The sequence below is a fragment of the Carassius gibelio genome, chromosome B5 (assembly GCF_023724105.1).
Source record: "Carassius gibelio isolate Cgi1373 ecotype wild population from Czech Republic chromosome B5, carGib1.2-hapl.c, whole genome shotgun sequence".
Taxonomy (NCBI): Eukaryota; Metazoa; Chordata; class Actinopteri; order Cypriniformes; family Cyprinidae; genus Carassius; species Carassius gibelio.
Genome location: NC_068400.1, coordinates 31,143,905 through 31,166,727, shown reverse-complemented (window position 1 = coordinate 31,166,727; position 22,823 = coordinate 31,143,905). Strand labels below are relative to the sequence as shown.

Genomic DNA, 22,823 nt, shown 5'->3' with positions numbered 1-22,823 from the left:
TGGGTAAAGAATAGCTCCATCATTGTTCAATGTAAAAAAAAAAAAAAAACATACTTTGTTAGTTTTAATTAAAAAAAATGTTTTTAAATCAAGGAAATGTATCTGCCATTTTTTTCTTTTTGCTGTATCTAAAACATACCGAACCGTACCGAACCGAACCGAGACACCAGTGAATCGTATCGAACCGAACCGTGAATTTTGTGAACCGTTACACCCCTAATATATATATATATATATATAAAATCTCAATATTGTCAAAATTTTTACGATATTCAATATACAGTAGATCTCGATATGTTTGCATTTGCATTTAAATAATACAACAACAAAAAAAACTATTTTCTTTTGCCCATTAAAAAAACAAAAACTATTTAGATTAAACAGTTAATTTAAGCAGTTGGAATAAATCTAGACCAAGTGGTCACTTACTGCTTTTTATTAAATGAACACATGTAGGCCTATACGCAACAGAAACAGTACAAAACAAGTACAGTAAGTAGATTCTGTCAACTTTTTTGTGCATGTAATTCACAATTTAAACTATGCAACTGGGATATTTAAATTTTTAGCTTTGTGGCATGAAACTATGTTCCTACTAACACTAAAAACCCTCTTAGATGGGGAGTTTCTCAAATATAAATGAATACCAAAGAATTTTGCACTCTCTGTCTATATTATGAAAACTGGTAAATATAACAGTGAAATTTCCTTAAAGTAATTCCAAACGGCCATAGTCTATGTTCCTCTATTCAAACATCAGCGGTCGAGTAAGTGCATTTATTCAGTGATTACAATCGCAAACAATACAGTCGAGATCTCATGACTGAACACAGACCGGCTGAATGACGCTTTCATTAGATTGCTAAACTCCAGCTTGTTTGTGATAGAAAATGTATCCTTGCAACAGCGAAGCTCTGATTCGGGGATTTAAACTTTGTTATCTGGCAACCGCTCTCATGAAAGCTCTCGTAGTAGATGTGCGTAGAGCAGTCCGGACGGTTCCTTTTTTTGGACAGTCAGTTCGTTCTTTTGGGAAAGTATGCTTGAATTTAAAATATTCGATATTCCTGATATTTTCAAATTTTACGTTATCGTCAAATTTATTCCGATATTATCACTAATATTTGATACATTGCCCACAGCCCTGGCCAGAATAACATTTCTATGATAAATAACTTTCACCATGTAATGGGAAAACATAGTTCATTTGAGATTTAGCCTCATCCACATGAACATCATCGCGAGATGATGTAATCGTGCAAAAACACAGACCGACGTCATGCTGATACACAGATACGGGCACTGACCTCTCCTATTGCTCTCTTATAGCTCTGAGGGCAGGAAGAGGGAGGAAAAGAGATCGATGAGAGGAGAGAGGGATGAAAAAGGATAAAGGGAGAGGAGGAAAATGTTAAGGAACAGAGGTTAGTGTTTAGAGGAAAGCTCAGTGTGTTCATTCTATACAAGACACAAGCGAATGATTTTGGAATCTTTATGCATGAGTGTATTTACATGCTACTCTCATGTTTGTGTGAATGTGTGTGTCTGCATCTCACCGCTGGTCTGCTGGGTCTGGATGAGGTTCGGGATTCTCCTGGTTTGTGTCGGCCGTCATGAGAAAGGGTGGGGGAGGAATCCATCTTGGATGAGCCTGAAAAAACGGCAACAACATTACATACACTTCATTTTTAAGAGTGTAGGGTTTGTCTGCAGTAATTAGAAAGACTCCAAAAAGGGTGTTTCACCACAGAACAACCATTTTGGGTTCTCCAAAGAACCTTTCATCAATACTTCTTCAAAGACTCTGAAAAACATTTCAATAATGTAAAAAATGACCTTTTGTGTAATGCAAAGGTTCCATGGATGTTCAAGGTTCTTTATAGAACCATAGATGCAAATAAAGAAACTTTATTTTTAACAGTATATCCCAAAAAAAATAAAGTTATTATTATTTATGAATCAAAAAGTTTGTCAGATTTAAAGATTTGATCTTTCTCTATGAGATAATGATATTTTCGATCTGCTAACACAAGTATTTTAAAAGTCTATGCAGTACCACCAGGATTTCACATATAATTACCTGTAAATATTTTTGAACATAATCACTGATATTGTGGTCCTGGTACTCCATGCACAAGGCATAGGAGAACAGATGAACACTGATTAATGTGTTTTGGCTCCGAGTTTCTGATTAGCTTTTTTTTTTTTTTTTTAATTAGCATTTTTATAAGAAGCTTTGTGGAAATAAGACAAAAATGCATGCAGATGCAAATAAAACTTTATATTGCATGATTAAAAAAAAAACACAAGATCATGGAGGGACTGATTAAGACATTATTTAGTATGGTAACTAAGCTGTTGTCCCTGCAACATAGGTCATTTCAGGTTGTACTACCCTTGCAGGGAGATGTGGCGCCACAGTGTTGGCAAAAGCTGACCTACACAACACTCACTGAGTATGCGGTGTCGTTCTAGAGAGCCGGTCTGTGGCAGATTGGACATGATGCTTATGCTATCTCCTCTCTCCCAGCGCTCATTGCGACTCAGATCAGGATTACTGACACAGAGAGAACACACAGTGCAGGAGTCAGGGCAGTCAAATGATTTGTGTAACAGCTGGATATGTGTGTGTGTGTGTGTGTGTGTGTGTATGTTACCTTGCTCGAACTGGGTGTCTGATGCCGGAGGAGAGATTTGTGTTCAGTGCAGTGGCTATGGAGGCTGTTCTCTGGGGAATCTAAAAGAGAGACAAGTGGTGAGGAATTAAAGGAAAACCACTGATTACATTTGTCTATTTTTACATGCTGTTTTGTGCCCAATCTTGATGAGTTTTACAAAACCTGTATGATTATTTTGCCTTACTTTAGGAGGTTGTTCAATCTCAGGAAGACGGATCCAAGGTCCCCGGTCATCCCTCATTGGCCGAGACTGAGGGGCAGGGGTCTCTGAGGTGGGGTCAGAGTTTTGACGGACTAGTTCTCTGGAGTGTAGAGGACGAGGTGTGGGTGTGGGAGAGGGATCCTGGGTGGGGAAGGCGGACATGGTCTTAGTGGGCTGATCGCAAAGAGACTGAGAGCGAGGGACAGGAGCGGCATACGGTTTTAACGGCACCAGGTGGGCCATCTGGAACTACGGTAGATGAACGAACAAGAGTGGAGACGAGTAACAAAAAAAGTGGGATAGTGAAATTAATTTTTTTTGAGAGAGAGAGAGAGAGAGAGAGCGAGAGAGAGAGAAGTCAAGGTGTTTTTACAAAAGGAGTTTAGAAGAGTGGGGATCAGTAAAGCAGTTATGCAGAAATGGAAACAGGATTGTTTCATGCAAAGGAAGGAAATAGGCCACCGGGGATGGGCAGCACAGAAAGGTAGAAGATCCAGCACAGGATATGCAAGTGAAGAGGAAGTTCCCGAAAATGATGGAGGATTACAGAGGAAGCAAGTGGGCCCCACAGGAAAGAAAGAGAAGAAAAAAGAAAGTCATTAAACAGAGAGAGTAAAGAGTTAGCCAGAGCATGCAGCATTAAAGAACAGAAATGATGGCATCCTCCTCCTGATTGTTATCCTTTCAAAAGTTTAAGGTCAGTCTTTATTCATATTAAATACTATTTTAAGCAAAACAAAAAAACACTTTGAATTGTACTTTAATTGACAGCTCTAATAATTCTATCAATGTTTTGGAGGTATGACTAATGAGTTTACCAAACTTTACCAAAACTGTTTTACCAAGGAGGAAAAAAAAAGATAGGTTGCACACCTTTCCCTGGCCACCCTGTGGTTCCACAGGTCTCTGCATAGGTGGGGTCTGTGCGGCTCCTGATTGGCTGATTGATTCTGAACGGGACTGGATATTGGTGTCAGACACTGTAGTGCAGATTTTAGGAGAGCCCTGTCTGTTCAGTTTACTGCGCTCCTCAACCTGAGAAACCAAACATAAGAGTTTATATTCCAGCAGGTCAGTTCAGAGAGCTATCCTCAGCAGGTTGCAGGTGTACCTCTCTAGCCCAGGATGGTTTGTTGTTCTCCAGGTTCTTGCTGTAGTGGTACATCTGTGGTTTCTTGTCTTGTTGCTGCTGTTGCTGCTGGAGTGAGACGAGGTACGCATGCTCCTGCTGCAGCTGTCTCTGAAGTCTTTCTGACTGTCTCTGCTCCTCCAGCTGTTTACGTTTATACTCCTACACATATGAGCAAACAATTAATACATTTTTAACTGGCAAAATGTGACAACTGAAATTTCAGGCACACACACACACAAAAAAAAACCTTACATAGTACAGCACACTGTCACATGCATAAATACCCCCCCCCCACACACACACACAAACAAACATATGCCCGTTCCCAACATGCAAAGGAAATAATTATGAACTAATGAATAACAATTACACACAAAACATGATTGAGTTTTACATGGTACAGTGTTAAGTGTTAAACTTAACAAAGGAAGAAAAACATTTCCTTAGCTGTACTGGACAATTATTTCCTCAAAGATTTAAAGCAATTGAACAATTTGTAAAATAAACGTATTGTATAGGGTACACAGATATGTAATTATTGTGTGTAATTGTGTTATGTTGTTCCATATTGATATTTTGATTGTATCCCCAATTAAACTGCAAATTTAAAATGAAACTAATCCAAGCAATATAAAGGATCAAAATCAACCCTTCATGAAGCATTGACTAAAACACACACACACAGGGCTTTGACACATAAATGAGCCAAGTTTGATGAGTTTCACTTGAGTAAAGGTTCTTCTGCTTTAGAACAGGGGTCTATATACTTGCATCACATTTTAAGTTTACTTCTTGCTTTATTTTAATTTGAGAGGGGCAATGGAACATTAAGATCTCCTTAGCAAGGAGATCGGTAAAATAATCCATGTGACATAAGGGGTTCAACCAGAACCTCGTAATTTTACAAAGCTACGAGAATGCTTTTTGTATGCAAAGAATGACTAAAAATAATGACTTTATTCATCAACTCATCTCCTCCGTGTCACCCTAGCACCATTTTGGAGAGTATCCACTGAATGCAAACAGTGTATGCTGTTCAGTGTCAGCCACACCACACGGATGTGTTGTTTTCATTCAAAGTTCAAAGTGTAAATAAATGCAGAAAAAGTATCTGCATTGCACAGCTGACACAGATCATACGCTGTTTGCGTTCAGTGGATACTCTCCGAAATGACGCTAGAATGACAATTTTCATTTTTGTGTGAACTATCCCTTTAAAAACAATCGGTTCCTAATTCCCCACTCTGATACCAGCAGTCATTGGATCATTTAAAACACTATTTAGGAGTCCTGTAACAAGAGACACATCAAAACTGGCCGAAGACAAGACCAGAGCAAAGAAACGGAGGTAAGAGAAAGAAAGGTGTGTGTTACCATGAGCAATGCCTGCTCCTGAAGTAACTGCTGCTGCAGTATCTCTAACTGCCGCTGCTCTTCCTCCAACTTATGTCTTATAAACTCCTATAGAGAGAGAGAGAAATGGGGAGCAGTGGAGGAGGAAGAGACGGATCAGAATAGACTCAAAAGGATGGAATAAAAAGATATTTGAGGGAGTGGACAGATACACCTGTATGTGCAGCCTCTGTAGAAAGAGGCAGACATTTTAAAGAAGTGTTCCTGATGGGCTTTTAAAATGGCTGAAGACACGCAGTGAAGAGATTTGTTCCACGCGCTTCATTCACCTACCGCGGTGGAGCCGTAACATCACACCGCTTATAATCTTAAAATGGCATGCAGTGAGTGTTTACAAGTGGTTCCTGTCACTCAGAGGAATGTTTTGCGTATGCGGTTGTATTAAGCAGGACAACTGAAGGAAGTGTGATGTGAGGCATGTACATGGGAGGTCGTTTTGAAGAGTGTGTCCTGTGGCACACTGTGCACTAATTCATGCCGATTGGTCTTTTGTGTTTCTGTCAGTTTGAATTGTATTGAATGTAGGGCTGCACACGGCTCACCCACACACACACACACACACACACACACACACACACAGAGAGCCTGCTGCCATAGCAACCACTCTACAGACATTCCAGGGCCAGAGCTGAGCTGAGTGGAACACCCACGCTCTGCTGTGATTGGCCGGCCCGCTGCAGTTCTTTGGCTGTGATTGGTTACCTGCTCTCTCTCTGCCATCCTCCTGTCCTCCTCTCGTCTCATGTCATCGAGTCTCCGGTGAGGAGCTTTATCCTGTTGCTGCCGCACCATATCTCTCTCCTTTCGCTGTTGCTGTGTGTGCGTGAGAGAGAGAGAGAAAGAGTGAGTGAATCACTTAAAATATTTGGCTGAAATAATAAGAGCCTTCCTGTTGCTAAAAATCATCTAATGCTTTTGAGAGGGGAAATTAAGAGAACAAGTAGCATAGCCAGAGTGATGAAGTGACTAAGAAACTGGGCAGCATTATTGTGAGAGAGTGAATATAGTGATATTGGCGAGTCCGTGCACTGCGGTGCTGTGGGGCTAGATACTGTGTGCTGGAGGCAATCTGTAGACGGCATTTCCAGTGTGTAACCTGGACAACAAACCTAAATTCTGGCATTCCCAACACAAAATCTGAATGGTCAAAACCTGAATCAAATACATTTGTTTAAATGTAAACTCATGTTTGGGTAAAACTTTGTAAAACATTATTTGAGAAGATCCAAAGAAGATTCAATGTGCCTCGATGGAAGATCAATGACACATAGTCATTTGTGTATTATTATTATTATTCGTTACATTTTAAAAGTTTGGAGTATTTAAGATTCTCAAATATTTTGGAAAAAAGTCGAAACCGTAATAGTGTAAAATTATCACAACTCGATATGCTTGAATATATTTTAAAATGTCATTCATTCCTGTGATTATTACTCCAGTGTCACATGATCCTGCAGAAATGTAATTCTAATATGATGATTTGATGCTCAAGAAACATTTCTTATTATCGATGTTAAAATTACTTGTGCTTTGTGTTTTTTAAAAATACATTTTTAAAGTATTCTTCTAATAGAAAGTAAAAAACAGTATTTAATACAATAAAAATATTATAAATAATATAATAACATATACATATAAAAGTATAACTACACACACCCCAGATTTTCATGGTTATGTATTATTAAATGAAAATATGGTCCCATTTACATTAAGGAGCCTTAACTACTATGTACTTATATTTAAATTAATAATTTGATACAATGCACTTATCGAGTACATACATGCAGTGTAAATACAATGAAAAAACATGTAATTACATCTGTAATTACTTTAATTACATTTGTAGTTACACTGTTGACCCATCCCTTACACCTTAACCCGTCCTTAAACCTACCCATACATCAAACCTGTCCCTAACCTTACCCATATCCCAACTCAATGGCAGCATATGTTTAGCAATACAATATGAACACCATAAGTACATTGTATTTATTTTTTGATGCAAGAACAGTAGTTAAAGCAACTTTTCTCACATTTATATGTGGTGTCAGAAATTCAGAATAGTTGATTTAGTGCTGTATTCTGTAGCCCCCCGCAAACATGTCTTGGTCCCACATGGACTTGATTTAATTAGCTTAGCTGTAAGGGGCTTGACTTTGGAAATCTCTCTTAGAGTAATAAAAGGCAGATATGAATATAATGGCTTATGATGCTTAGTACATAACAAATACACACTCCTTTGTGCTGTGGCCTATTCATCACCCCATGTCTCACTCAGCTAATGCAGTGCTAATCAGCCATTGTGTCTTTTCAGTGACAATGACCACTCGAAACTAATTCAATTAAAAGTTTGACTTGGCACAATAGTTCTCACTCATTTAGTCTCTCTCAAATCTACCTATATGTATAAGGGTTGTTATTTTTTCTGGTTAACCACTAACGGACCGTTAAGAATTTTGACCAATTAATACAATCAGTTAAATGGTTTAAAATGTCATTTATTTATTTTCAATTATTTATCAAAATATTTAAAAAGGTTTGCTGCATGGTTAATATACGCTACACGTATAAACATTTTTGTTGTTTTTTTTAAGACAAAAAAACACGTCACGTAGCCTATTAATAAGTCGCATTTTATTATTTCATTCAGAAATGGGCCTAATGCTGACTCAAAATGTTAACAAACATTGTTATACTGTAAACATAGTTATGCCATTTTAGTTCCCCGCACTCCACAGCAAATCATTACAATTAACAGTTGCCTATTTAAAAAACACCATAAGAAGTTACAGCAACATAAACATTCATTTAGGCTAAAACGAAACTGAAACCAACACTGGGTGTCTCATTCGACACAAAATCAAATGTTTCCATATTTGGGATGAACTCCTATTTGAATGCCAAATTATTTAATATAGCCTACTTCATTCGCATTGCAATAATGCATTTTTTGCATGGTCAAGCTTAACTGTGAGCGCGTATGCAGCACCAGTGCAATCACTTGAGCTTTTCCTTCTAACAGTGGAATCAACTTCTCCATTTAGTCATAAACATAATCAGAATTGTAAACGGTTTGCCTTTATTTGTGTACATTCACAATAAAAACAAATCTTTGTGCGTAAAATAAGCCCAAAGAAAAATAGGATGTCGTTTTCTGCCGTCTGGTTTCCTTTCGCGCAGCACAATATTTACAGAAACTGCATTTTTCGTTCATTCTCATACTTTATTATTCAAGAAAAAAAATTAGATTTCTCATATAGGCCTATTTATTTGCTATATAGCTTTATTATGTTTTTCCCCCTTCTCTGTAGTTTGCTGCTTTTTGTAAAATGAAACCACGGGAAACAAATGTTAGTATTTTTAACGGGTCACATACACTTATACTTTCTGATTAATTAATTTCTAATTTAAAATAATCTTTTAAGTTAATGGTTAATAATCGGTTAATGAGTGTCAGTTGTCGGTTAGAAAAGAAATTACTGAAATGAACATCCCTAATATGTAAATCACACTATTCCACAAAAACTTCCCTCTGTTCATTCTTAATGCTCTGAAGTATGCAGTTTTTTTTTTTTTTTTTTATACATCATGGGATGTTCTAGGACTGGAAATAAAATCTGCAATACCTCACTGATTAGATCACCTAACAATGAAAACTGTGCCATTATTTCCTCATCCTCATGTCCTTCAGTAACTGTAACACCTTTCAAGAATACACTGGCCACTCATTTTTTAAACATTATGAAAGATCAAATAAAGACTGGGAGAGGTTGCAAACACCATATAAGTATTATTAAAGTGGTTCAAACTTGTTCAAAGTCTTCAAAAGTCATATGAGTGATGAACTGATCAAGATTTAAATCATTTAGGAGATCGACAGTCCTTGTCATTGATTTATTTACATTATAATGAAAGACTTGATGAAGGAAAGGAAGTGTGCATCATTTCTGGTTAACTATCACAATAATCTTTACAAGAAAATACAAATAAATTGGCCATTATGTATATACCGACCCCTTACATGATTGGCACTCTTCACCTTATTAATTCCTGTTAGAAAAGAGATCATGTTCAGTAACTTTATTGTGCACGTGTATGACGCATACCTCCTCCAAGCGACGCCTCTGTTCTTTCTGCTCCTCTATCCGCTTCTGCCGGTCATGCAGCAGCTGGCGTTTGTGCTCCTCAGGGTCTCTGCGCTGAGCGGCGAGCTGCGCCTGCTGTCTCTTTAGGGCCTCTGAGCGCTCCTTATTCTCCTGCTGCAGCCGCAGGAAATCCCTCCGCAACGTCGACTCACCAGGAACATTCAAAATAGAGCTTCAGACAGAAATAAACAGAATTCAAGAAGAGTTAGCAGATATAAACATAGTTCATAGTAGAGGTCGGACAGTGAAGACAAAGTTCTGTGGTTTTGAGGAAGGACTGTGCAGTACGTTCATTTCTTTCTCAGGTACATCAGTGTCATGCACTCATGTGCATTAAAGGATTGATCCATGTTGAGTAATACAGAGGGACCATTGATTCAATTTAATTTATTTGTATAGTGCTTTTCACGAAACAAATAGTTGCAAAGCAGCTTTACAGAAAATTAAGTTTCTACAATATATTTAGTAGTAGCTTATCAGTGCTGACTATGTCAAATTCATGGAGACATGGCAGAAATGCACAGTAAAATTCAGTTAATGACAATCAACAGACGATGAGCACTATTAACAGCAATGATCTACACAGATAAAATAGTGTCCTAAACAATTTCATTCAAAGTGAAAGAGTAACTTCTACCCACAATTACAAAATTAACAAATCACTTGAAAATGGCAGATTCATAGTCGTGTTTTGACAAAAAGGAAAGTCCCGCCTCAAACAAACAAAAGCTTACCTATTCTTGACTCATTCAGACATGTACAGACAAGTCCAACTCAAGTCGCAAATCTTTTCTCACACTTTTTTTTTTTTTTAATTAAAAGATAATTTCATTGAAGCAAAGTCTCTATTAGGTCATGTACTAGTTCAATTAAAGTCTCAAATCAGTCATCTACTAGTTTGTCAAATCTCAAGTCAGTTATCTTATAGTATTATCAAGTATAATAGTTTAACAGGTTAATTTTCTAGCAGTCAAGTCTCAGATCAGTTATTCAGTAGTTTTAAGTCAAGTTGCAAGTCAATTATCTCCTAGTATAATCAAATCTAATCATTTAACTAACAGGTAAATTTTTTACAAAAGGTTTCTGGTTACCTGGATTCTCTCTCATCTCCTCTGTTCTCATCCTCTTCATCACTACCGCTGTACTCGTACTCGGTCTCCTCTGAGAGGAATCAAGACAAAATGAGAAAGAGAGAGAATGAAAGAAGGAGGGGAGGGCAGGACAATAACAAGAAAGGCTTTAGGCATTAATATAAAATGGCTAAACACAGTTTATGCAGACTGCAGCACTTTTAGATTCTAAATCATCTGCACTCTTTCTTAACTGACACTGTATGTGCTCTAATAACACTGCTGAAGGCTGCTGGCTTGATGCTTCCATTCTTAGCTCTTCCTTGTTCTTCATATCCAAAAAGAAACATAATTCAAGCACAAGAGTAATATTTGATTACACTACTGACCACAGATCTCACGACTGGCTCTACGCTACGGGAGTTATGGGCAAGTACCACTTTTGTGGGCCAAGTTAAAGACGACCTCTGATTGGATGGGAGTTTTAGTGACCTCACTGCACAAAGGCAAGTAAACAAACTTTATTAAACATTCTTTTCCACCACAGAGCTCCAGCGTGCAAATGGATGGATACATAATCTATAGTCCCAGAAGAGCCCCTGCATCTATCCTGACTCTTAAAACAAAACTAATTCAAAAACTGGATTAATTATTAAACACTTGGAGCAGAAAATGTGGAACAGAAAAGTTTCTGGGATTGATAAAGCTCTACTGTTCTTGTCTATAATTATTTGTGAAGACATGCAACAACACACATACACATACCTTTTTCACCGCGTTTCTTGCGAGTGCGGTCAATGTGATCTTTGAGCTGGATGCGGACTTGTCTCTCAGTTGGCTGGTCTCTGATGAACGAGTGCTTCAGCAGCTGTTCTGTGGATGGACGACTCGGATAGGACTTCACAAGACAGCCCTCGATGAAGTCAATGAACTTCTTCGACCTGAAAGAGAGAGTAAAGATATGAATGTATTAGCAGGAAAATAGGGAATGTCCTACAGTGCGAAAGCTTTTCAGGCCAGTTGGTGGTACAGCTACTTGATCTATCGGATAAGTGCTGCATTGACACTACATCACTCGTTGACAAATTAAATGTATTTTTATGCGATGAAAACACAGGGTTTTCTGTTATATATAGAATTCTTGTTGCTGTGAATTCTAGGTCACCAATCACAAGGGAATACTCAGATGGCTAACAGATGAAATGGTGTTGAAAATGGGCAAATACGTTGTGACATTCTTGGAAGATGCCGTTAGAAGGAGCTGAAAATAACCAATACTTTACACTATATGCAACAGTTATATAGTAATACTGTAAAATGTAAAACATTTTGTAAATAGAAAAGTAACTTGTTTGTTTTGCAAAAAAACACATTTTTGTTTTGGGATTTTTTAATGCTTTTGAAAGAAGTTTCTTATGCTCTTAAACAGAAATAATGTGAAATATTATAAAAATTTTAAATAATGGTTTTATATTTGAAAATATGTGATGGCAAAGCTGAATTTTCAACAGCAATTATTCCAGTCTTCAGGGTCACATACGGTGGTTTTGTGTTTGAGACATCTCTTTTTATCAATGATAAAAACAGATTTTGGTTAACTTTTTTGAAAACAGTTCAAAAGAACAACATTTATTTGAAATAGAAATAATTTGTAACTTTATAAATGTTACTGTCACTTTCTATTTAATGCACTCTTTGCTGAATAAAAGCATTAATTTCTTTTTAAAAAATCTACTTTTTAGAAGTGCAAAATAGATTTCTTCCTGACATAGATTGAAACATTTTAAAATAGGAAAACTCATCCTTGATTATATAACTTTCAATATAAAAAAAAGAAACAGTCAGGAAGCAGAGTGTTACACATCTTTGCTAGCAAGACAATGCAGTAAACTGAAACATGGCTGCCTTTAAATCCCAGCTCAAAATATGCTCCATCTCTACTTCTTATAGCCAGCTGTTCAAGGGCAGGGCTCGGACCAGAAGGACTAAAATAACTCCAACCCAAAAACTAAATCACAGCATGCCAATATATGACAACTAGCCAACAGAAGGAAAAAAAAAACCCCAGATGAAATTAAGGAAGAAAGAGAAAGCATTTTTTTGTCATACAAAGCACGCTATATCTGTAGAAATGTAGATGGGTGTAAGAGCAAAACACTGCAACTCCTGTCTGAGAAACATTATTAAACAAGGAAACCACATATGAGAAGCTATATGGATTGCAGTGATCATAAGTATGCAGTGCCTGTATATATAGACAAGGGGAAAAGGGGAGGGAAAGAAGAAGGAAAATATAGCTTGATCTTAAAATAACGGCTGAGATGGTGTGTCCTCACCATTTCTTGGACTTCAGTTTAGGAGGTGGGTTCCGTGGGATAAGGAACAAAGCTCGCATGGGATGCATGTCACACAATGCTGAAGGAAAGAGCAGAGCAATCAAACACGCTTATAAAAGACTCTTTCACCCATGTGTCCAATTATTAGACTAACTGACTCGAGGTGACAACAATTCATGAACGCAAGAGGAACGGTGACTGGGTCGCTGCTACACGCTGTCCGTGTGAGCGAGTGACTGTGTGTGTGTGTGAGAGAGAAAATATGACTAAGTGTTGTGCTGCATAAGTTATGACAATTGAGCACAGAGCGACCTCCACCTCAGATCTCCTTTTTAGTACGGTAATAGCAGTAACGGTGGAGGGCAAACGCATTAATTCAACACTTTTTTGATTATTCATTTAAAACAGGAGTTGTAATTATGACTTCAATGTAAGTATAATGCAGCTGGTATGAGGGACTAATATAAAGTATATACATAAGGTATATGTTCTTATGCATAAAAAGGCCAGGATCCACACTGTAATGTGAGGCTGCATCAGTAAACACAATGTACTTACGAGGTGCTCCTTCAGCCATCTCTATAGCGGTGATTCCCAGAGACCAGATATCACTCTATTGTAAAACAACAACAAAAAAGACATATGCTATTGTACACCTGATGTGATTTAAAAATAAGTAAATAAACACACAAACACATGCAATCAATAGAGGAATTGCAATTTTGTATCAAATAAAAATAAAGAATCAGTTTTAAAAAGTGAATAATGTTGACACAAATCATTGCACTGTTTATTTTGTATTAACATTAATGCATATCATGAGCTTAAAAGTGGAAAACAAAAGAATGTTTCCACTAAATAGCAATACAGAGGAACCATTTCCTCCTCTGCACTCATTGAAACCAAGTGATGGCACGCGTTCAAACCAAGCAGAGAGAAAAAATAAAAAAAGTTTCGTACTGAGTATCACTTCACTAAACAGTGACCAAGCTAAATATCACATTTAAAAAGGTTTTTATAGCGATTAAAAGTAGGCCTAGTTTAAATGTCATTATATTAAAATTGACAATGCTTATTGACCCACACACAGGTGTACACAAACATTCAAAAGTTTAGAACTTTTGAACAGTGGGGTACATCAACAGTTAGAAGCTCATTTTACCCTATAATCATAGGTGGAGTCGGGATTCTCATCACAGGCAATGACTTCTGGGGCCATCCAGTATGGAGTGCCAATAAAAGTGTTTCTTCTACCGACTGTACGATCCAGCTGTGCGCTCACCCCAAAGTCCACTGCAGAGAGAAAGAGAAAAGAGGAAGCAATCAAGAGTCTGTAATATTTCAGGACACTTCGTGCTAACAAACAGTCAAATGAAACCTGTTGCGCAGGCCAAATGTTTATATTCATCTATGCTAATTGCTTTCCTCTCATTCACGCAGACTCACTCTTCCACTTCCGCCACACTCTCCCTCAGGTTGTGGTGTGAAGATATTTTTGTCATAGTGTCAGGCCTATTTTAATATGCTTCAGTGCTTTGCTCTAGTTGTTAAAAGATGATGTTCTCTAATCAGAAAGGATATAGGCTAGACAATACACACACACACACACACACACACACACACACACGTGGGGACATCCCATATTAGGTATAATGGTTTTTATACTGTACAAACTGTATATTCTATGGCCCCACACCACACCAACCCTACACCTAACTCTCACAGGAAACTTTTTTTACTTGCATTTTTACTTTCTCAAAAAAACGTATAAGCATTTTGAAAAATGGGGACATGGGTTATGTCCTCATAAGTCACCCTCTCCATGTAATTCCTGTGTCATACCCGTGTCATTATACAGAGTTGTGTCCTGATATGTCACAAAAACATGCCCCCGCCCCCCCCACACACACACACTCAAACACACAAAACAGAGCTATGCAAATCAAATATCACCACATCAGACAGTCCTGAACCAAAAACTAAGTTTATGACAGACTCTGTTTTTCTTAGTGTGACAAGCAAATATCTCACTCACCGAGTTTAACCTCTGCGTTCTCTGTAAGCAGTACATTCTGTCCCTTGATGTCTCTGTGGATGACTTTATGAGCATGGAGGTGAGACAGACCCTTAGGAGCAGAGAGACAGTGTTTACTGGCTGTGCAACATAACTTGTAATTACATGAAACTAAAAGATCAACTCAAGTAAGGCTGCAGTCATGTGTCAGATATGTAAAGTATATTTTTAAAGCTGGCATGAAACAAATTCAATTTATGATGTGATGTTGCTTTCTTATCACACTATGAGGCAGTAACTGTAATAAAGGCTTTGTAAACTAATATTAGATTAACGTATTTTCTGGCCTATAAGTCACACTTTTTTTCATAGTTTGGCTGGACCTGCGACTTATAGTCAGGTGCGACTTATTTATCAAAATTAATTTGACATGAACCATGAGAAATGTACCAAGAGAAATGAACCAAGAGAAAACATTACCGTCTACAGCCGCGAGAGGGCGCTCTATGTCTTCAGTGTAGGCTACAGGAGCACTGAGCAGCCCTCTCGTGGCTGTAGACGGTAATGTTTTCTCTCGGTTCTTGGTTCTAGATAATTGCGACTTATAGTCCAGTGTGACTTATATCTGTTTTTTTTCCTGATCATGGCGTATTTTTGGACTGATGCGACTTATTCTCAGGTGCGACTTTTAGTCCGAAAAAAAAAAAAAAAAAAAACGGTATTCATTTACTATTTATAACTATGGAAATACCCAAGATGACTTGAACACAGGTAAACCATACTGTCACGTTGTTTTTACTGTTTTCATATGCCATGCCTTAAAGTGTTTCTATATTCTTTTTATTCAGTCACTGGCAATAATTTAATCAGAATAATCACAAGATTTTTTCCCCCAAATCATTCAGCCCTATCATATTCTTTACTATTTTGTGACATATACAGGTTGCTGAGAGGAAGGATTATTGTCCCCCACTTGAACCAGAGCATGTCAACAGAGAAGATGTCGGTATAAGGGCAAGTTATTATTTTTGATTTAAGATTATGAGGGAATATGAATAAATAAAAAAAACAAGCAAACATAAATCATTTATAATAAGCACTGGAATATATATTTAAAAAAAAAAAAAAAGGAAAAGAAAAGAAGAAATGTCAATTTTGATTTCATGGTAAATTAGTTAGTCTTACTCTCAGTATTTCTCTGCAGATGTAAGCAATCCAGTCTTCTTTCAGGGAGCTGCCCTTCGTGTTCTTCACCAAGTCTGTTACTGAGCCAGCACCGCAAAACTCCATCACCAACTAAACAAAAACAAACTCAATTTACATGAAACTACAACTTGATACAGGCTATTTTTTCCCCAGATCAACAAGGTCCACCTCCACTAATGACAGAGTGCAGCTATAATTTATCACTGTGTCTTGATGGAGGCAGGACTTTCTAGCAGGTCAGAAATCACAGGTTATGATGGTGATCAGGTTTGAGGAAGCACAGACCCAGAGCTGGTCGTCATGTCCAGGCGGGCTCTTCTTCACGAAAGCTCCATAGTAGGTGGCGATGTTCCTATGGTGACTGTACTTCTTCAGCATGTTAATCTCAGCTTTGATTTCCTCCTCCTCTTCCTCAGTCACATCCATGACCTTTATGGCTGCCAGCTGACCAGTCTTAACATGACGACCCTGGGCCAGAAAGAATTTAATTAGCAAGTAGCACAGAAATGAATCATTTACACACTTAATTTGTTTATACACCATAATCATCCTACAATATGGCATACTTAATTTAGGATAATATGAGGCAGTGAGGCACAGAAGAAAGAAGAAAATCTATGAATATTCACTGCAGTTCACAAGATGTGGGCAGTATGGTTGTTTTTTTGTCATTAATATTTCTATTTAGCAAGGAGGCATTGTATTGATTCAAAGTGACACTAAAGATTTATAATGTTATAAAATATTGCTATTTCAAATAAATACAGTTTCTAATCAAAGAAAAAAAAAAGATTTTCAGTAAAGTTTTCCACAAAAATCTTAAGCAGCAACTGTTTTCGATGATAACACCAAGTTAGCATTTTATGATTTCCAAAGGACTGTGTGATAACAAATTTTGAAATATAAAACAGAAATTTACGACAAAAAAAAAAAAACACTGTAATAGTATTTAAAAAGATTACTGTATTTTTGGTCAAATAAACTTGGTTAACAAACATATTCCCAAAATATTAAGATATTTGACAGGCCCCAAGCATTTGAACATTACTTCCAAAAACTTCATCAGATAAAAGTTAAAATAAAGGTAAATTATGTATATTTAACACTATATTAATGAATCATTCAAAACTACTGTAGTAAAACAGCACTTTAAGAAATGTCACACTGTACGGTCACTAGAACACTAGTCTATAAACTACATATTTAAAACTACACTAAATCTAAGATGGACAGACTACTTCACTATCTCACCACTAACCATGAGCTACTAATACACCGCACTCATTATACACAGTACATAAACTATAGCCTCACTACACACCATAAACAACACATTTTACAAACAATACAGCCTGAAGTATAAATTACACGCTACACACTTTTAAAGAAGGCTCATAAATTGCAATAATTGCAGAAGTCTGTAGGGTTAAAATCACTACATGAGCCTGTAAGAATAAATACGTGTTTCTTAAAAGCATGTATTTTTGATATACCATTCCCAGCTCAATATGCAGACTATCTGCAAGTCATTTGAAGAATAATCAACCAATGGTTCAACCAATGAAGTGCGTTTGGAGCAGGGAAATCGGTTTAACAGACAAATAAAAAATGAGCAGTTTTGGGGGAAATCTGTTTGAAAGCAGCATTATGTTTCCAGTTCTGTTTGGTTGAACTAGCGGTGAGGAAATGACACAATTTAGCTATGAAAAAGAGTCAAAATTCGTCTGCATTCAGTCTGTACTTCATTCACTTTTCTCTGTCAGCTTCCTCCCCTCATCTCAACGTGAGTATTGACAGGTCTGAGCACAGCTGCAGTGATCAGAGTTACTCTGTGTGTTATTGCACCACGCTGAGAGTGCAATGACATTCTCACACATGCGCTCAAGTACACAAGCACACAACTGCTTTAAACCACTTCTGTCCTCTGTTACTGATGTACCAACAGCAGCATCTCTAATCCATCTCCCACTGAACCCTTCATCGCTCATAACTCGATGCTTTTAAGTGCATAAATGGGAGTTTTATTTATCGTTTGAGGAGACAACTATTATTGCAGAGTAACAATAGGATAACATTTACTCCCAACAAAACACTGCTGTTACTCTTCCTCTCGCCCTGCATCGGTCTCACCTTGTACACTTGTCCGTAGGTGCCGTTGCCCACGACCTCCACCAGCTCGAAGATTCCTGCTGGGTCCTGGAAGAGAAAGACCATTTTTAGAAAGGTAAAATCATTCAGTCATGCACAACCTCCAAAGTGAAGATGATTTGGATTTAGTCTGCAATAGCTGTCGAATGCCAAAAAATAAAATAAAAATAAAAACCTTGAGGCTTAGACCAGAAACATATTTTAAAAGCTGATGCCACCTCTTGAAAAACTTACTGAAAAACTTACTGTCAAAAAGCAAACATACCTGATGTGTACTTATTGAATTGGTCTGGCAATAACAAGGAGACGCTAGAGTTACCTTAAATAGTACGTGCCATTAAACTTTTTTAAATAAAAAATTGAATGTATTTTTCCCAATATTTATTCTTGAAATACATTAACAGAACTGTTCAAGTTCCATTAGGTAACCAGAATATTTAAGAGGAATCAGAATCATTCAATCAATTCATGATGAAGTAGTGACAGATCATGTCTTTTTCTATTGTGAATATAAGTGAAAAGGGTTACTGAGAAAGAAAATAAAAGTAGGACAGTGATTTGAACACAAGCTTAAAGTCAACTGAAAGAAAGGGGTCAGGTATTAGCGATGATGAAATGAATAAAAATGTCAAGGTCAAAGAAAAAATAAAACCTAGACTTTGAGCTAAAAAAAAATAAAATACAAAACACATTATGCTAATTTGAGTTATATTTTACCGTGTGGCAATGCTTGAGGATTAATAAATTGTGGTTGGAAATTTCAGAATGCTACCAGACATGAAATAAGGCTAACTTCGATGGAAACGTCTGAGTTTGTGCATTTGCACTGGGTTTTGTCAGTAAGAAATTCACACGCTGTTCTTTCTCAGTGAAAAATATGGAAATGACATTATTTAAGGTGCACAGTGATCAAGAAAGGAAATATTTAATGTCTTCAATCAAGCTTATTTTAGAGACTATTTTTCTCTCTTTCACAAATGGCTCAGGATGGCAATGACAAAACCATTACCTGCTCTGCCATTGAGAACAAGACATAGCGTCATGTTTTAACAAACCCATGGCTTTAAAAAGGGGATTTATGCTGTATTATGCTGTGTCGTGTATTAAGAACCATTACGAAACTCTCTAGCAGCTTTATGTACCTCTTATGTGAGGCTTCAGCTGGAGAGCGCAGCCAAAAACTAGAATGAGTAGAGGGTTAAAAACAGCCAGCACAGCACATACATACACACACACACACACACACACACACACAGTGTGATTCAATATGGCCTCGGTACAGCTCTGTGGGTGGACAAGGCTTACGTTCTTCATAGCTCTCACACACATTTACACACCACGATCATCTTGCTCTCATCTGCCTTCATCGACTGCAATCTTTTTCTCTCACTCTCTCTTCATCTCCCTTTTTTATGTCTTCCTCTCCTTCTCTCTTAAAGAGATCAGGAGTGGCGAGCTGTAAGTGAGCAACACGCACTTATGTGAAACATCAGTAAGAGGCCGAATGGAAATGAGAACAAACACAAACAGTATAAAAAAAAAAAGGAGGTTATAAAACCAAATAAAATATCATATCCAGAATATATATTTTATTCCCCTAATAATATTCAATATGAGTTTACAATGATCATCAAAGGAAATTAGTCTATACTCTAGAGAGCATCTGTCTCAGGGAGACAGTGAAGTAGCAGTGAAATGAACAAATGAGCTAATGAATAAGATGATAAACAGATAATAAGGCTTTCCCTGGAGAATAAAGGAGGACAAACTGAGAAAGGCACGAGAGTGGGAAGGAAGGGTGATGAAAAGGTTGCCTCTGGCTTTTCAAAGACTGTGAAACGACAGAATTTAAAATGAAAAATACAAGATAAATACGAGTCAGTGTATGTCCGTAAAAGTGTGATGAGTGACAGGACAGAACATACACTGCAGCATAGCAATGGAAAATATATGCCAATATGTGTCAGTGTTCACTGAAAAACCCATATGAAAAAAAAAGGTCAAATCAAATTAGTCTACAAAAAAAACATTTGAATACAAGCTGTAACTGTAAAATAGTAAAGTATGATGCATGTTAAACATCCAACATCATTATTTGATTATGCAACTGAATTAGTTCTTTCATGGATGTGCAACTAAGCGAACACAGCTAGAGTTCTTACAGTACTATCTGCCACATACTTAAAATACCCTCAAAAAAACAAATGAAGGTTGGAAAATGAAAACAGTTGGTGAAACATTCTGAACAGCATACAGCTATCTGACCAGGGATAATGCTCATCAGATCCAGTATAGGGTTATCAATATTTAAGCATTACTAGATCAAGTTACATCATTAACCTGCAACCTCATGAATACAGAAACCAATAAACATTAAGAAAGATTTGCTCCTTGCCAATGCAGAAGCAAACATCTGGCTTTATGCACAAGTTTTCTTAGCTGCTTTATTCGACAGCTGGTTTTACAGTTCATCAGTTCATTCAATTCATCAGCCAATGACAAGCTTCTGTTAAATCTGTCAGGTTTTTCTAGCCATGCATATTCATTACTTTGTGTTTACCCAATAGCTTAGATCATTACTATTTAATATTTTGGTTTCTGTTATGATGTCATTAGCACTCATGTCTCATTTACATAAGCAACCCAACCATCAAATGGCTGTTGTTATGATTATGTAATAGAAATTTAAATATGATTTTACAAAAGTCAGGCACTAGCAAATAACTTCACCTACTTCTATGCCCAGTTTGATTATCTGGCAAGCCTAATGTTATTTAAAAGTGATCCTTACAAGAACGGAAACCGAGATAACCACAGGTGAGCAGGTTGATCTCAAGTTCAAAAACAATACAAGGAAACTACAAACCACCTCGGTTGTGTGCAGTTCTGGCTAGAGAGCTGACCTCTTGTGATAGTCTAAATGTGTGTCTATGACAGTGCGTGAGAGACGTGGTATGTGGGTGTTATATAGGACAGCTATCAAACAATGAGCTCAAGTGAATCATCGTGCTCTTTCTCTCTCTCCAGGGCCAATATCAGACGAATCACACCCTGGAGAGCCGTGCCCAGGAACTCACTGTACCAACACACAAGACAGAAGGAAAGTTACGGCCAGAGCTCTAACGTTTATGGCTTATTCACAACCCCACTAACACACTTAACTGCTTAAGTGTCAAAAAAGAGGGATGGATTTGATCCTTTACGGTTTACTTCCAGTCCACAAAGCTCAAATCAGTTGTTTAGGAAGGATGCATACCTCGGTATTCCTAAACCACGGTTAAACTCCCAGGGTTATTATCGTTTACAAAAATGATCAAAAATGCATTTGTTTATAGAAATAAAGCTATAAAGTAAAATATAATTATTCGATGAAAAATTGTAAATGTTGCCTTGGCAACTAACTAAATGATTGGAAAAGTCTGGCATCCATCATCAGAGAGGAATCAGTCATTTGAAAGGAAGACTTTCGATTGAGGCTAAATGACAGGTCATAAGCGCCATAAATTTAAGGTAAATGGTGAATGGCAGACAATTTTCCTTATTCTATATGCAGGAATTCACCAAATTAGCCTAAAAACACTGGATTAGCCACCTGCTAACATGCCATTAAGCTACATGACTAGATTAGCCTCCTGCTTGCACATGAACTACACAGGAACTATTCTGGAATACAACATATGCTATCTATTCTGAGGTGTATATATATATATATATATATATATATATATATATATATATATATATATATATATAACTGTTGAAAATGTCAGTATGTTTATTTGTTTTTAAGAAAGAAATTAATACTTATTACAAGATGCATTAAATTGATCCAACGTGACTAAAGATTTATAATATTTTTATTTAAAAATAAATGCTGTTCTTTTTTTTATTTCTATTCATCACAGAATCCTGTAAAAATAACACTTTTTGAATATATTATGGTTTGTACTTTTTTTTTTTTTTATCAATTAACTCCATCCTTAGTGAGACTTTAAACACATTTTAAAAATCTCTCTGTCCCCAAATCTTTGAACGGTGGTGTATGAGGTAAGATATAAATTGCAGGTTTCCTCCTTCAACAGACTTTGGTATAGGATTATCATACACTTGCCATGAAGTCTGGATTAATGTCAAGATGATAATCTGCCCACTTCTGCATGCTAACTGGGCAACTCATTTTCTCCCTTCCTCAATCATTGCTGTAAAAAATATCTGATATATCCATTAACCAAGATTTTCCAGCATCTGGCCTGCAGGGAATGTTGAGGTTTTGTCCAATAAATAAAATTAGAAGACATAAAACTAACAGTCCACTGAATCATTGTATCACATTTGTATTGTATATAAACACAAAAACAGTGACGGCCTAAATGGAAAGCTACACCAATGTTTTGCAGGGTATTCCCCATACAACAAGAGAGCTGTTCTAAGATTACAAAGCAAGCCTATTCAGTGTCAACACTTATTTGCAAGGTAGGC

The 22,823-nt window shown here is 37.0% G+C and overlaps 1 protein-coding gene across 7 annotated transcripts in view; it reads right to left on the bottom strand.

Moving 5' to 3' along the window:
* The window catches only part of mink1 (misshapen-like kinase 1), a 39,970-nt gene that overhangs the window by 15,624 nt on the left and 1,523 nt on the right, over positions 1 to 22,823 (bottom strand). Inside the window, exons 2-20 of one of the 7 annotated variants that reach the window (XM_052557774.1) lie at positions 18,327 to 18,392; positions 16,482 to 16,664; positions 16,176 to 16,286; positions 15,012 to 15,102; positions 14,139 to 14,269; positions 13,535 to 13,589; positions 12,977 to 13,055; positions 11,406 to 11,581; positions 10,662 to 10,731; positions 9,532 to 9,742; positions 6,128 to 6,238; positions 5,387 to 5,473; positions 3,992 to 4,171; positions 3,754 to 3,915; positions 2,863 to 3,129; positions 2,658 to 2,737; positions 2,454 to 2,557; positions 1,557 to 1,651; positions 1,308 to 1,331 (exon numbers count right to left, since the gene is read on the bottom strand). In XM_052557774.1, the coding sequence (XP_052413734.1) occupies positions 1,308 to 1,331; positions 1,557 to 1,651; positions 2,454 to 2,557; positions 2,658 to 2,737; positions 2,863 to 3,129; positions 3,754 to 3,915; positions 3,992 to 4,171; positions 5,387 to 5,473; positions 6,128 to 6,238; positions 9,532 to 9,742; positions 10,662 to 10,731; positions 11,406 to 11,581; positions 12,977 to 13,055; positions 13,535 to 13,589; positions 14,139 to 14,269; positions 15,012 to 15,102; positions 16,176 to 16,286; positions 16,482 to 16,664; positions 18,327 to 18,392 (2,283 nt within the window). The remainder of the gene's footprint in view (positions 1 to 1,307; positions 1,332 to 1,556; positions 1,652 to 2,453; positions 2,558 to 2,657; positions 2,738 to 2,862; positions 3,130 to 3,753; positions 3,916 to 3,991; positions 4,172 to 5,386; positions 5,474 to 6,127; positions 6,239 to 9,531; positions 9,743 to 10,661; positions 10,732 to 11,405; positions 11,582 to 12,976; positions 13,056 to 13,534; positions 13,590 to 14,138; positions 14,270 to 15,011; positions 15,103 to 16,175; positions 16,287 to 16,481; positions 16,665 to 18,326; positions 18,393 to 22,823) is intronic. The other 6 variants (XM_052557777.1, XM_052557775.1, XM_052557776.1 and 3 more) reach the window with 6 other exon arrangements.